The 12120-nt window shown below is 30.5% G+C and overlaps 5 protein-coding genes and 1 non-coding gene across 6 annotated transcripts; 1 reads left to right on the top strand and 5 right to left on the bottom strand.

Moving 5' to 3' along the window:
- Nucleotides 1–1588: 1588 nt before the first annotated feature.
- On the bottom strand, nucleotides 1589–2521 carry LOC119602590 (methylosome subunit pICln). The gene is made up of 2 exons (XM_037954181.1): nucleotides 2289–2521; nucleotides 1589–2226 (listed from the first exon to the last, which is right to left on the bottom strand). The coding sequence occupies exons 1-2, from the start codon at nucleotides 2405–2407 to the stop codon at nucleotides 1704–1706; spliced, it is 642 nt and encodes a 213-aa protein (XP_037810109.1). The 5' UTR covers nucleotides 2408–2521; the 3' UTR covers nucleotides 1589–1703.
- A 1393-nt stretch (nucleotides 2522–3914) lies between these two features.
- Nucleotides 3915–5299, bottom strand: LOC119602588 (60S ribosomal protein L28). The gene is made up of 4 exons (XM_037954178.1): nucleotides 5180–5299; nucleotides 4684–4786; nucleotides 4253–4495; nucleotides 3915–4053 (listed from the first exon to the last, which is right to left on the bottom strand). Exons 2-4 carry the CDS (start codon nucleotides 4777–4779, stop codon nucleotides 3976–3978), a joined length of 417 nt encoding a protein of 138 aa, XP_037810106.1. The 5' UTR covers nucleotides 4780–4786; nucleotides 5180–5299; the 3' UTR covers nucleotides 3915–3975.
- Nucleotides 4866–4943, bottom strand: LOC119602592. Its single transcript, XR_005231355.1, has one exon. It is a non-coding gene; the product is annotated as a small nucleolar RNA CD11 (small nucleolar RNA).
- Nucleotides 5300–6484: 1185 nt separating the features above from the next.
- LOC119602581 (protein-cysteine N-palmitoyltransferase Rasp) lies at nucleotides 6485–8126 on the bottom strand. The gene has a single exon (XM_037954170.1). It carries the CDS (start codon nucleotides 8046–8048, stop codon nucleotides 6549–6551), a length of 1500 nt encoding a protein of 499 aa, XP_037810098.1. The 5' UTR covers nucleotides 8049–8126; the 3' UTR covers nucleotides 6485–6548.
- Nucleotides 8127–8375: 249 nt separating this feature from the next.
- LOC119602582 (ribosome biogenesis regulatory protein homolog) lies at nucleotides 8376–9859 on the top strand. The gene is made up of 4 exons (XM_037954172.1): nucleotides 8376–8658; nucleotides 8718–8970; nucleotides 9037–9530; nucleotides 9594–9859. The coding sequence occupies exons 1-4, from the start codon at nucleotides 8510–8512 to the stop codon at nucleotides 9745–9747; spliced, it is 1050 nt and encodes a 349-aa protein (XP_037810100.1). The 5' UTR covers nucleotides 8376–8509; the 3' UTR covers nucleotides 9748–9859.
- On the bottom strand, nucleotides 9796–11829 carry LOC119602583 (glutaminyl-peptide cyclotransferase-like). The gene is made up of 6 exons (XM_037954173.1): nucleotides 11530–11829; nucleotides 11353–11462; nucleotides 10809–11091; nucleotides 10435–10572; nucleotides 10169–10376; nucleotides 9796–10113 (listed from the first exon to the last, which is right to left on the bottom strand). Exons 1-6 carry the CDS (start codon nucleotides 11638–11640, stop codon nucleotides 9938–9940), a joined length of 1026 nt encoding a protein of 341 aa, XP_037810101.1. The 5' UTR covers nucleotides 11641–11829; the 3' UTR covers nucleotides 9796–9937.
- Nucleotides 11830–12120: the final 291 nt, after the last annotated feature.

Below are 12120 nucleotides of genomic sequence, written 5' to 3'. Positions count from 1 at the left end.
ATCAATAAATTTACTATTCAATATCGTGATTTAGTAACAAAATTTAACTTTTTCTTATAAAACTTTTTTGCTCTACATTTATAAATATTAATTTAAACACTTTTTCTATTTTTAATTATTTTTTATTACAACAGTACCAAAAGATAAACGCATTATTATGAATTCACACTAAAAACTGAGCAATAAATAAAACGAGAAGCGGAAAGGGAGCCTACTGAAGTAATGCAAAAAAGAGAAAGAAAGAGTTTGTATGCGCAAATCGCTAATTTTATTTTACATTTGTATTTGTGAGTATTTAGCCAAAGAGGAAATGGAAATAAGTTAGAGTTTACATTTGATGCATTTTTGCAACAGGTTTGAATGAATTTATTACTTCAACGCATTTTACAAAAAGAGTAAACGTAGTTATTTGTACAATTATAATAAATAATTATGTGATTAAAAAGCATGATTATAATGCATAATCATACTGTAGTAAGACTATGAGGTTTCTTTTTTTTAAAACGAACAACGATAAGTTTAAAACATTTGTTGTATCTATTTTAACTTAAGAGATACATACATACATATGTGGTTACCAAATTTACACGTTTTTACCCTTTTTTCTCTAAAAGTAAAATTTCCAAAAATCCTGTCTTAGTGGATCCATTTATCCCGATTTCATATTTAGTTCATAAATTATTAAATATTAAGTAACTTTCAGAAGTGGATTTTATTTGGGAAATATGATCAATTATGGGCCGATCCTGAAAAAAATCGCTGCATAATTTGCATATGTTCAAAACATATTCGTGTTGAATTTAGTACCGATATGGTTATTGGTTAATTATTCAATTGATTATCGGAAGTGTACCTTCTGTAGGAGCTATGCTCAATTATGAACCGATCAAGTTTTAGTTGGTACTACAATTTCATTTATATATGTATACAAATTTGGAACTTCCGATATTCTAGAGAATAATTTCTTCTTTCGGGATAATGTATATTTATATGTATTGGATTATATGAAATTTTGAAATAGGAAAATTCCCAAAAGTATGTCTGATAGAATTATTGAAAATTTGGGCCCTGAAGATATCTAGGGTCTTCCAAGACTTGACTTCGGACAGACAGATATCACTTCAGATATTCCAAAATCCTCATGTGATATTGCGAAAAACAAATCGTTCATTTACTAGACCGGCATAAATCAAATTACATAATTTTGAGTATAACAACATTAAATGTTTAATGACATTTTACTATTTTTAAAAACCTTTCAAACAGATCGCCGGATTTAAAAAAAATAAAACCATATACATACACATACATAAGTATAAAGTAGGTGTTTATACATATGTTTATCATCTGAACATAAACAAAACTTTTACTTATCCAATAATCGTGAAAACTTGGGTTTCAGTTTTAACTTTCACAACAAAAAATCACCCAAATTCCGAAATTAATAGATATTTTTGAAAATAGGCAGACTCAGTTCAAAAACCCGAATTTGGATTATCCCAGTCTTGTAGTAAATGAGCGATATGTAATTGATCAGTATAGATAAATATGGGATACTCATTATATTTTCTGAAACTTATGCATATAATTTTTATCGGTTTAATTAGTAGTTTTTATTAAAAAAATTTTATACAAATATGTTCGTAAAAGCTAATTTAAAAATTTGTTTCTAAAGAAAAAATTACTTTGTGAATAATAATGTATTATTCATCGGCATCAGCAAACCGATCGTCATTCAAGGACATGTTATTCATATTATCTCTGGCTTGTTCTACACTGGCATTCTCATCAGCACCACCAAGCACTGGAATCTCATTGTCGTCACAATCATCTTCATCATCCATATATTCACTGTCTCCGGATATACTGTCATCTGAATCGGGATGTAAGGCCTGACATTCGGTCATGGCTTGATACATAGTGTTGACACAGTTTGGATCCTGCGGTATAAGCCAGCATTCCGTCATTTGAATTTCTTCGGCATCTTCATAAACGTCGTTATCCTCATCTTCACTTTCATTTTCAATGCCACTTTGTGGATGATCTGCAGTTCCATTGGAATGATTGTGAATCTCTCCCTCGTAAATTCCAGGCCATTTCAGTTGATGATCAAGCATGAAGTAAATGCAATTACTAGGAGTGGAGGAAATGCCATGTACACTTATCTGCTTCCAAAATATGGAAATACCATCTTGCTCCAAATTATTAGGCCGCCAAACTAAAGAACTAAGAAGTGAAACCAGATAAAATATATTTTCTCACATTTTACTTGTTTTTTACCAACTTACTTTTGACTAATGTACACACTGCCGGTGCCAATAATTTCCTGTCCAATTTTTAATTGAACATTGTCAGATGAAAATGCCAATCCAACATTTGGTGGTGTTATTCGGCCAATTAGAACCATTTTTTTTTTTCACATGCACAATAAAGAAATCCAAACAAATAATATAAAATTGCGAAAAACAAAAGGAACAACCGCTAAATACTCCAAAGTTGCTGTATTTAATAACGACGTTAAAACACCGACAGAATTTCCATAGAATAAAAATCGCTATAATAAATATCTTTTTGGTTTTGTTTATCCAACACCACAATATTATGTAGGGTGTTATGTATTTGTATGTCTATGGTGATGTTTGTAACCACAAAAATAATTAGCCATTCATCAATGGCCTATCGACGTACGGTACTATCAAGTATAGGCGCAATACGAGATAATTCGAAGAAATTTCGACATAAAAGTTTATTTTAGTCCAGAAACCAAGCCTAATAAACTGATGTAAATTATGCAGCTACTGCACCTAAAACTTGCTTCTCTACGCATAACATGTAGCCATTAATTTCACTAGTACAAATACTCCTATAAAAAAGAAACAATTCTGAATCTGGGTGCCGATTTGTACTCAGAGGGTCTCACCACTTAACTACTAATCTGTTGTTCATACGACACTCTAAAAGATTTAATTTTTCTCGAATTTATTTTCATAAACTTCAAATATTAATTACAATGGAGAAATGCAGTTAAAGTTTCGGCATAATATCGATCACTTTTTTACCTGTGGTAAATGTATTTATTTAACTGATAACACAAAGTTGGAAATGCGGTAATGTAATTACTGAAAGGTGCCAATTTGCACTTTTCGTATTGTACTCCAAATATCATATATGTACATATACAGGACAGAATAACCCGGGAGTTTATTTCCTATTTTATGTTTAATGTATAGGAGATGGATAAAAATTTCAAGGAGTTTATTATTCCTAATAGACTTGAATCTAAAATAGATACTTCAAGTTGATGCCGATATTGTGAGAAAGTTAATATGAATATGTCTCTAATAAACAATGAAGTCGTATGACCATTTTGAATCTGGTGTATGGTAGGGCAAGGTTTTTTACCGCCTTATGTACATATGTATATCGAGATCTACGATATGTTGACATAACACCGGAAGAGCTTTTTGAACTTTTAAACCACATAACTAATAAACAAACTCCTAGATTTTTTATATGATTTAAAATTTGATTGCAGAAATTTTTCAATACACATGTAAAGATATTTCATCTGCTTCAAAATTCAAAACTTGCGTATGTAGCTAGATATTTTAAAGATTCTAAAATCGAGTTATTGCCTATTTTTCCCTGAAATGTATCACTGCGCTGAACCTCATTGTAGTTCGTTCGGAAAATCATCACAAAAACATATGATATGCAGAAGAAAACATCAAACAGGCATTCCAAAAATAATTGATGCGATTTTTATAAAATTAGTGTTTCGCCTATGCAATAAATATGCACGAGCGTATTTTGCATCAACATCAGGCTCTTTATTTCGTCCACTACAACCACATATTGAATTAAGAGTTCCTAAAATAGATGACTATTTAAAATAAAATGAAACACAAGTAGAGTTTTAAGGTGTTTGTTTCCTCTGTTTTATATTTAAAAAGTTATTTTAAATCCAGTTTTAGTTTATTCTGGTTTTTTGGTCTTCTTAACTTGTGGGGCCTTTTGGGAGCGCATCACAGCGGAAGCGCGACGCAAAGCAGCCTGCAAAATATATAAAATAATTTATTATTATAATGCAAAAAAATAAAATTAAAATAAAATTTTAAAAAATTTCATCAGTTTTAAAGTTTCAACACCACAATTCAGCGATCTTGGTTTGGTAGTAAAATTATAAATCATCATTCAAGAAATTATATGTGAAAATAATGAAACACCCATTAAAAGTTATGGGGTAACTAACCTGAGTCAAGTCTTTGCGGTATTTGTTGTCGGTCAAAAGATTTCTCAATTTCTTCAAAGATCTTCTGGGACCAGCCTTCATGGTTACTTTGACGGTGTTCTTGGCGGGACGTTGGGCATATTTACCCTTCTTCATGACAACAGTGAAGCCCTTTTTGTCGGCAGCGGGAACAACACCGAGGGTCTTCTTGTGCACGAGGCCACTGTAGCGGTAAGAGCTGACATTGGTCAAGTTGTTAGCTTCCTGAAATATAAAATTAGATAGTGTATTAGACATATGTCGTAAAAAATCCTCTTAGATTCATTTATTGAATAAATACTCAGGTTTGAGAAGGGTTTTTATCACGTGGTAAATCAACTATCATTGTGAATTAAACAATACATCATCGACATTTGATTAAAAAATCTGACACAAGTAATTTAAATACTTACAGTGGAGAATGGTTTCTTGATATCACGCTTCTTCAACAAGAAAGCATTGTTGTTGCGGATGATCAACCAGTTAAGGTGCGATGAAGTAGTGGCCATCTCAGATCTGTATTGCAATAGAAAGAAAATTGATTAGTACAATGTCGTTAACAAAAATAGTTTATCAGAACAAAGAAAACTTGTTAAATTTATTTTTCAGTCTTGGGTGATGAATATAGTCTTCATGGAACTCTTCCGCTCATTCGTTCATCATATAAAATTTAACAAATTAACTTTTCTTCGTGTTTTCAATATAATTGATTGAGCTTAGCACGTGTAGAAATTCGGAATATTTACCCTTGGCATTAATGTTGTTTAAAATCAGCATTTTTTCGAATTATGGGTAGTAGTGGTATGCGTTATGGACTTGGTCAGACTTTGGTGATTATAATTTTTATTCATTCACAAAATTTCACACGTGTTAACTCAACAAATTCACAGGAGAAAATAAAAATCTCACCTTTTGTCTGGGAATGCGACGACAGAAAAGAAACAGGAAACATCATGGCGGCGACACTACAGCTATTGCTGAAGTTGGCTGCACTTGTCAAACTTCTTTTCGAGTGGAAGTGTTTGGAATGAATATTATTTAAGAGTTGTATTTACTGCGGAATTATTATGTTATTATGTAAATAAATTATTGCAAACTATTTATTTATATTTAAACTTATAAAATGCAAAATGTGTGTAATGGCAATGTTTTTAAAAATATTCACTAAATAAAATTTTTCAGCAAAAACGATTGTATTTTTAACAATATTGAAAAAACTAGTAAAAAAGAGAACAAAGTCGACAAGATTTAGAAAATTTTTCGTAGCTTAAAAAAAGTGGACTTTTAATACAACCGAATAACCAACCCTATTTTGTAGGAAAATAAATCTAATAATCTATTTTGTAAATAAAAGTAGAAAATATTACGGACATATGTAAATATAACAACTTGTTGATTTATTCCAATTTGTAAACTTTTTCAAAAAAAACTCTTTCAAAAAATACTAAAAATACAACGCTGCAGAGGAAAAATAAAAATTAAAAAGAAAACAAATATAAAAAAACAAAAAGTAAATTTTGTATGATATGAAAAACATGAATGAAAAGAGTATTAAATTATAATTTATGTTATAAAGGACGATTTCTTTATAATATGCTTAATACTAAAAACTACCTTTTCCGACTTATCAACTATTTTACTATTTAACAAAATAGTCAAGCACTTTTTGAAATTTTACAACAAAAAGATGATTGTAGTCCCTATTAAATGCTTTTAATTATGATTAATGTCAAGTCACACATAAAAATTATCTGAATCACACTGTTAGAACTTTTTTGTTTAAAAAATATGGAGATGTATTGTATCAAAAAAATTAAATAAAAAAATTTTAAAAACAATTTTCTGAATATTTCCTGTAATTTGCATCAATTTTATTGTTATCATTAGAGTATCAATAACAATTGCAATTACTTTCATTTCAAGCGAAATTATGTATAAAGTATATAATATATAATTTATAAAGTATATAATAATGTATAAAGTATATAAATAAATGTTCAATATTACTGAAACGCTGTTATAAAATTTCATTGGCAAAGAATTGTTGTACACAAGATCCTGTATTTTTAAAAACTTTATTAAAAATAGTTAATGTTAATACCTATTTATTGAGTTCCAATATAGAATATTTTATATTTTCAATTAAAAATTACCAGATTATATTAATATAACGGTAATTTATAAATAAGTAAATTTTTTAAAAACTATTTGAGATTTTTTTCGATTTTTCAAGTTTATTTACATAAATAAAGAATTCAGTACAGTGTTAAAGTCGGTCTTAATTTACATAATTCGTTTGCAATAATATTTCACAACATTGGAAGAAACAGTAAGTACAAAATGTTAAAGTTAAATAATTCCACCAACCACCTTGATAAACTCCCTTCATCAAGTAATTGCCAACATCTAAGCCACTTATAAAATAACAATTTGAAAATGCTGCCGGTATAAAGATTTGTGAACCCAATAAGGCATTAAAGCGCTGAAGACCTGCTTCAGTTAGCTTTAGGTTGTTCTTCATAAATCTTAAATAATTGGGAGATTTAATTAAACCTTTTACAATTTTTTCTCCCACCAAACAACAAAAATTTAAAATACTCCATATAAAAACATATCCATAGTAGCCATGCCATAGAAAAACAAATGAAAATGTAGCAGCTGTAGCTAGGATCTTTCTTAGAGCCGACGAAGTTTTGATGCACATTTCTGCATAAATATGTGAGAAGAGAAACTCATAAAGGCCTTCGTCGAAATATTTCCACATATCTGAATAGTAATGAACTAGACCAATACATCGGGGTTTCCGTGGTGGATTTAGTCCATCATACTGTGCAAAAGCTATACCCAGACCATAAGAAATGACATAGAACATAAAGAAAAATTGACCCATAAAATAACCCACAGCATATAGACCAAATTTGGTATCCAGGATTTCTACTGCTGCTATATCCACAGCCATGTAATGAACATATACATAGTGAGTGGCTACCTCTAGAATAAGCCACCAGAATATTACTCTGGCTATTTGCCAAAGAAATCTTCTAAACTTTGTTTTTCCGAAATGGCTATTCGTATAGTCCAATACAATATAACGATTGTATCCCATAAAAGGTCCCAACATTAAACACGGAAAGTATAAAGTATAACCCAAAAAGTGTGGAAGATCGTATTTACTATCAAGATTTTCCTCTTTCAAACGATAAGACTTTTCATATTGTAAACTATAGCTACAGCCACGTAATATGGACCAACATAACGTCACCATTACATTGTGAAACTCGATGTAGCCAAGATCCTGTTGCAAGTAATGACTCGATTTAAGAAATATCATTGCAACCATCCATAAGACAGATAACAGCCATGTTAACTTTTTCGAGTGACTACGTGCTATAAAATAATAGGATAAGACCAAGCATCCAATAAGAGCTATCGATAACAGTTTCATTGTCATTAGTAGAATCAGCAGGCAAATAATTGCATTAGTTAAGCTTTGCCATTTGCAATTGAATTTCCTGACCACAGTTGATGCTGCCAAATGAAATATGTACCAGGGCCAATAGATTTTGATGTATTCGTTGAAGGCGTACAACTCGTCATTTGTGTCGTCTTTGAGGGTATTTAATATGGGCCATCCTTGCGGGAAATCATAAACAGATATTTCCCAAATTTTATGCCGGGCTTCTATTAACATCCATAACTCATATACAATATAAATTATATAAACACTAAAATATGTTATAACTTCACTTTTGTACAAATTTAATTTCTTTGTTTGCATTTTGGACGCACATGGAGGACGGCACCGGCTTTAATACTACGAGAGTGTCGGGAGAATATGTAAACAAATTGCTTCTTCATCGTTTAAAAAGGAGAAATGATAACACAATAGAACTAATTATTAGCAGAGTTGCAATGAGTAGTAGTAAATAGCTAGAATTTTTTATAATTTTTCTATGTAAAATTTTTTTATTATTTTTAAATTATTTAGCACACAATTATAAAAGTATCACTCAGATTAATCTAGATAAATATAAAATTTATTAAATCTATAAATATTTTTGTCAAAATATATTTTTTAGTACTTTTTGCTCTTTATTGCAACTGTTAAAATTGACGTTTATGTTGAAAAAAAAACAAACATCAACACGTGCTGTAGTAAACTGAATAGAATTGTTGAAAGTTTTGAAAAGTGTTTTTGAATAAATTTTTTAATTATTAAATAAATAAGACTAAATTAAAATGGATATTGTAAAAGAAGTGCTAGAAAAACAACAAAAAGAATTAGAAAAATATAAACCCATAACGGTAGACAAACATTTAGAATGTCGCATCGATGTGGGCATGATGTTAATAACAGATCCCAATGATTTGGAAGAAAATGAATTAAAGTAAGTAAAAATTTAAGAATCAAACTAAAATTAAACTAATATAAATTCATTTTATACAGAGAAAACAGAGAAAATTATTTGCTAAATTTAACTCGTGATAATACCCAACTTCTAATAAACGAAATCTGGCAGTTGCCCACAGAACGTGTTGATGAGTGTATAGTGGCTAAACTGCCTACTCCTACTACAGTATTGCCACGTTTGCGCAAGGTACCTGGTCCCAAGGCAATGACGAAATGGGAGAAATTCGCTCAAGAGAAGGGTATTACTAAGAAGAAGAAAGATAAGAAAGTATACGACGAAACTTTGGATGTAAGTAAAATTTATAAGGTATACTATTTTGAAAGAAATACTTTAAAAATAATTTATTTTCAATAGAAATGGGTGCCCACTTATGGATACAGACGTGCAGATGCAGAGAAACAAAAGGATTGGGTTTTGGAAGTACCACAAAATGTTGATCCTATGGAGGATATGTTCCAAAAGAAGATTGATCTACGCAACGAAAAAGTAGCCAAGAACGAAATTCAACGTATGAAGAATATTGTAAGAGCGAAGAAGGAAGAAGTACCACGTAGTGGCTACTTAGGAGGAGAGGCTGCCACTTCAGGTCAATTATTAACCGCTGTAACAGTTGCCAAGGCTTCTACAGCTTCTGTAGGTAAATTCCAAAACAAACTGCCTAAAGAAAAGGAAGCTCGTGGTATTGGTGTTAAGGAGTTGATACCTGGATCAAAACGCAAGGCATCCCACATTTCTGACCAGCCCGAAAAGGAAGTTAATTTGGATCTAATCAAGAGTGTTTTGAATAAAAAACCAAAAATTGATATTGAAAAAGCTATATCTCTACAAAAACAGGATGACCGTCTAGAGTAAGTTACTGTTATTGCTGAAACCAAAGTTCCTTTTTGAGTAAAATTTTTTGTTTTTTACAGACGAGAAGCCAATGAAGATGTTGGCAAAAAGGGTAAAAAGAACAAGAAGGGTGGTGGTAAAGGAAGTCGCAAGGCTGTGGGAAAAAAACCTAAAGGAGGTCGTGGTCAAAGAGCGCCCGGCAAGAAGGCTGCCATAGGACGTAAGAGAAGATAAGTCAATCATACCTACATATATAATTGTATAGAATGAAATCAAATTATATAGTAACATGCTTCTTTACATTAGTTTTAATTAATAAAAATAAAACATTTTTCTAAAAACAAAATTTACAAACATTTACATTTAAAAATTTACAAGCTGATAAACAATCCAAATGCAAGTGAATACATAGGTATACACATATTTAGAAATATCTTAGATTAACTCTTTCCCGATGGCGTTGCAAATACTCGTAGACGAAAGTGCGAAAGATTCGATTAAAATTTCTAATGGTGGGCCAATGTAAATTTTGCGCATTATCATTAGGCGTATGCCATTGAGGAGGGAATGGTGTTGGTATTACATGCAATATAGGAACATCTAAAAGAAAAAGAATATTTGCGCGTATTGCAATCGTAGTCATAATTATACATACTTTCTTGTAAAAATGGACGATGATCATCGTCTACAAAACCTTGAGCCTGGCGATTTAAGAACATTAGATTATGACCCTCTAAAAGTTTTTGCTTCATCAAATCCCGTTCAATATCACAGAGACTACTATGCAAACCCTGGGTGTTGGCGTAAAAACTAGAGAATTTAGGGTTGGCAGCACCAATTAAATCAAGAAGAACTAAAACTTCCTGCAGTATAAAACAACATAAGTATTCAAAATAAAGTTGAAATTTTAAATTTACTTACAATTCTATCAATGTGGCGTATTTTTGGTGAAGTTTTAGGTTTAGAATTTGAAAGCTTTCTGGCTAAATGCCGAGAGCCGTATAGAGAATCTGTATTAGTCCACTCTTTAAAAGCTTCTTCGCCATCAAAAAATATTAACTATAAACAAAAAGCCAATAAATATATTAAATAACAAAATAAATTATTTATGCACAATACGTTCCATGCTTGCATTAGTTCCTGTATGAATACTAATAATGCACAAGACATGTATTGATTGTAAGAACATTCAATTTTTATCATTATTTATATTTTGTTTATTCCACTCCTACTTAACTGCGTCATAGCAATTATGCACATATGTACATATATAGTTGTACAATATCTATACATACCATTAATCCTAGATCTTTACGACCATTATTTTGCTGCAAATATGGGTGTAGAGTTTTAGCAGTGTTAAGCAGAGTGGCACATGGTACTGCGGAGTCGATGGCACCTACAAATCCTGGGTCATTTGGAAAATATTTACTATCGTAGTGGCAGGACAATGCTAAAAAGTCGCTGGCATCTGGATTTAGAACACCAACAACGGTGGCAAAAGTAACATTGCCAAATATGGGCACTTTTTCGGAGAATTCATCAACTTCCGTGTTAAAACCCAACGATTGTAATTCTCTTTAAAACAAACAAATTATTTATTGGTCTATTTTTGAGAAATTAGTTGAAATTTGTTTTCGATTTTTTTTAAGAATATAAAAAATTAAACAATTAAAAACTAAATTATTCTTCTGAAACATTAACCAGAAATAATACAGTATCTGTATATTGTTCTCTCCCTTCCATTTTAGAAGTAAGATCAAGCGGGATTTTAGTTGTTTTTGTTGTATGTAATATTTAAATATATATATGTACATACATATGTATGTGTATATTTACCTTATTATAAAGTTGCGTACTTTTGTATGACCTGCAGATCCCACAACTCGGGGTTGCATTATATTTGCCAACGTTTTATTAAAATGACTGTTATCATCGGGCCATAATGACTAAAATAAAATTATTTGCAATAAAAATGGATTTTTTTTGAAAAATATAATTTTAAAATTCACATACTTGTTGAACTTGTAAACTACCCAATGATATAAAGGAGAATAAAACAAAAAAACCCACAATTTTATGTTTAAACATTTTAAATAAAAGTTCAACAAAAACACGTAATAACATTAACTATACAAGTTTTATTTATCGTCTTGACGGCGTTGTTCTCTTTTGTTTAATACGGTTATTTTTTGTTAAACCACTATTATTTTAACGTTGGCTCTTTCGCCACCGTTTGTTTAATCAAGACTCAATTGACAACTAAATTGTTTGGTTTTTTTAATTCCATAATCAAGCCACAATGGCTGCTGCTGCTCGACTCTTGAGCAAAAATCATTTAAAAAACTAACAACAAACAAATTTGTTAAGTTATACAAAAAGCATCCCATGAGCAATTATTTCAAGCATTAATCTGTGGTAAAGCTTTTCAAGGGCTTTTTCGAAAAACTAAAACAACAACTTTAATATCCAATATTGTTTTACATTTTTAAAGTTTTATCTCTTTTTTTGTTTTTGTTTATTGCAAAAACAACTATAAAAATAATGTTAAGAGCACAAAGCTTTTTGGTAAACAAATACAATAAATACACAGGTATATTTTAGTTT

Source organism: Lucilia sericata, unplaced genomic scaffold (genome assembly GCF_015586225.1).
Source record: "Lucilia sericata isolate MDLA Ls3-8-SP2 unplaced genomic scaffold, ASM1558622v1 Contig000242F_arrow, whole genome shotgun sequence".
NCBI lineage: Eukaryota > Metazoa > Arthropoda > Insecta > Diptera > Calliphoridae > Lucilia > Lucilia sericata.
The sequence above is the reverse complement of the archived record's forward strand: the minus strand, read 5'-3'. Positions and strand labels throughout refer to the sequence as shown.

Coding starts and splice junctions, on each gene's coding strand:
- LOC119602583 (XM_037954173.1), bottom strand. CDS start 11,640: ATGTTATTACGTGTTTTTGTTGAACTTTTATTTAAAATGTTTAAACAT. Junction 11,092..11,352: donor GTACGCAACTTTATAATAAG/GTAAATATACAC, acceptor TTTGTTTTAAAG/AGAATTACAATCGTTGGGTT. Junction 10,573..10,808: donor GTAAAGATCTAGGATTAATG/GTATGTATAGAT, acceptor TTTTGTTTATAG/TTAATATTTTTTGATGGCGA.
- LOC119602588 (XM_037954178.1), bottom strand. CDS start 4,779: ATGGCCACTACTTCATCGCACCTTAACTGGTTGATCATCCGCAACAAC. Junction 4,496..4,683: donor TCAAGAAACCATTCTCCACT/GTAAGTATTTAA, acceptor TTTATATTTCAG/GAAGCTAACAACTTGACCAA. Junction 4,054..4,252: donor ACCGCAAAGACTTGACTCAG/GTTAGTTACCCC, acceptor TATATTTTGCAG/GCTGCTTTGCGTCGCGCTTC.
- LOC119602582 (XM_037954172.1), top strand. CDS start 8,510: ATGGATATTGTAAAAGAAGTGCTAGAAAAACAACAAAAAGAATTAGAA. Junction 8,659..8,717: donor TTGGAAGAAAATGAATTAAA/GTAAGTAAAAAT, acceptor CATTTTATACAG/AGAAAACAGAGAAAATTATT. Junction 9,531..9,593: donor AAACAGGATGACCGTCTAGA/GTAAGTTACTGT, acceptor TGTTTTTTACAG/ACGAGAAGCCAATGAAGATG.
- LOC119602590 (XM_037954181.1), bottom strand. CDS start 2,407: ATGGTTCTAATTGGCCGAATAACACCACCAAATGTTGGATTGGCATTT. Junction 2,227..2,288: donor AGTGTGTACATTAGTCAAAA/GTAAGTTGGTAA, acceptor TTCACTTCTTAG/TTCTTTAGTTTGGCGGCCTA.
- LOC119602581 (XM_037954170.1), bottom strand. CDS start 8,048: ATGCAAACAAAGAAATTAAATTTGTACAAAAGTGAAGTTATAACATAT.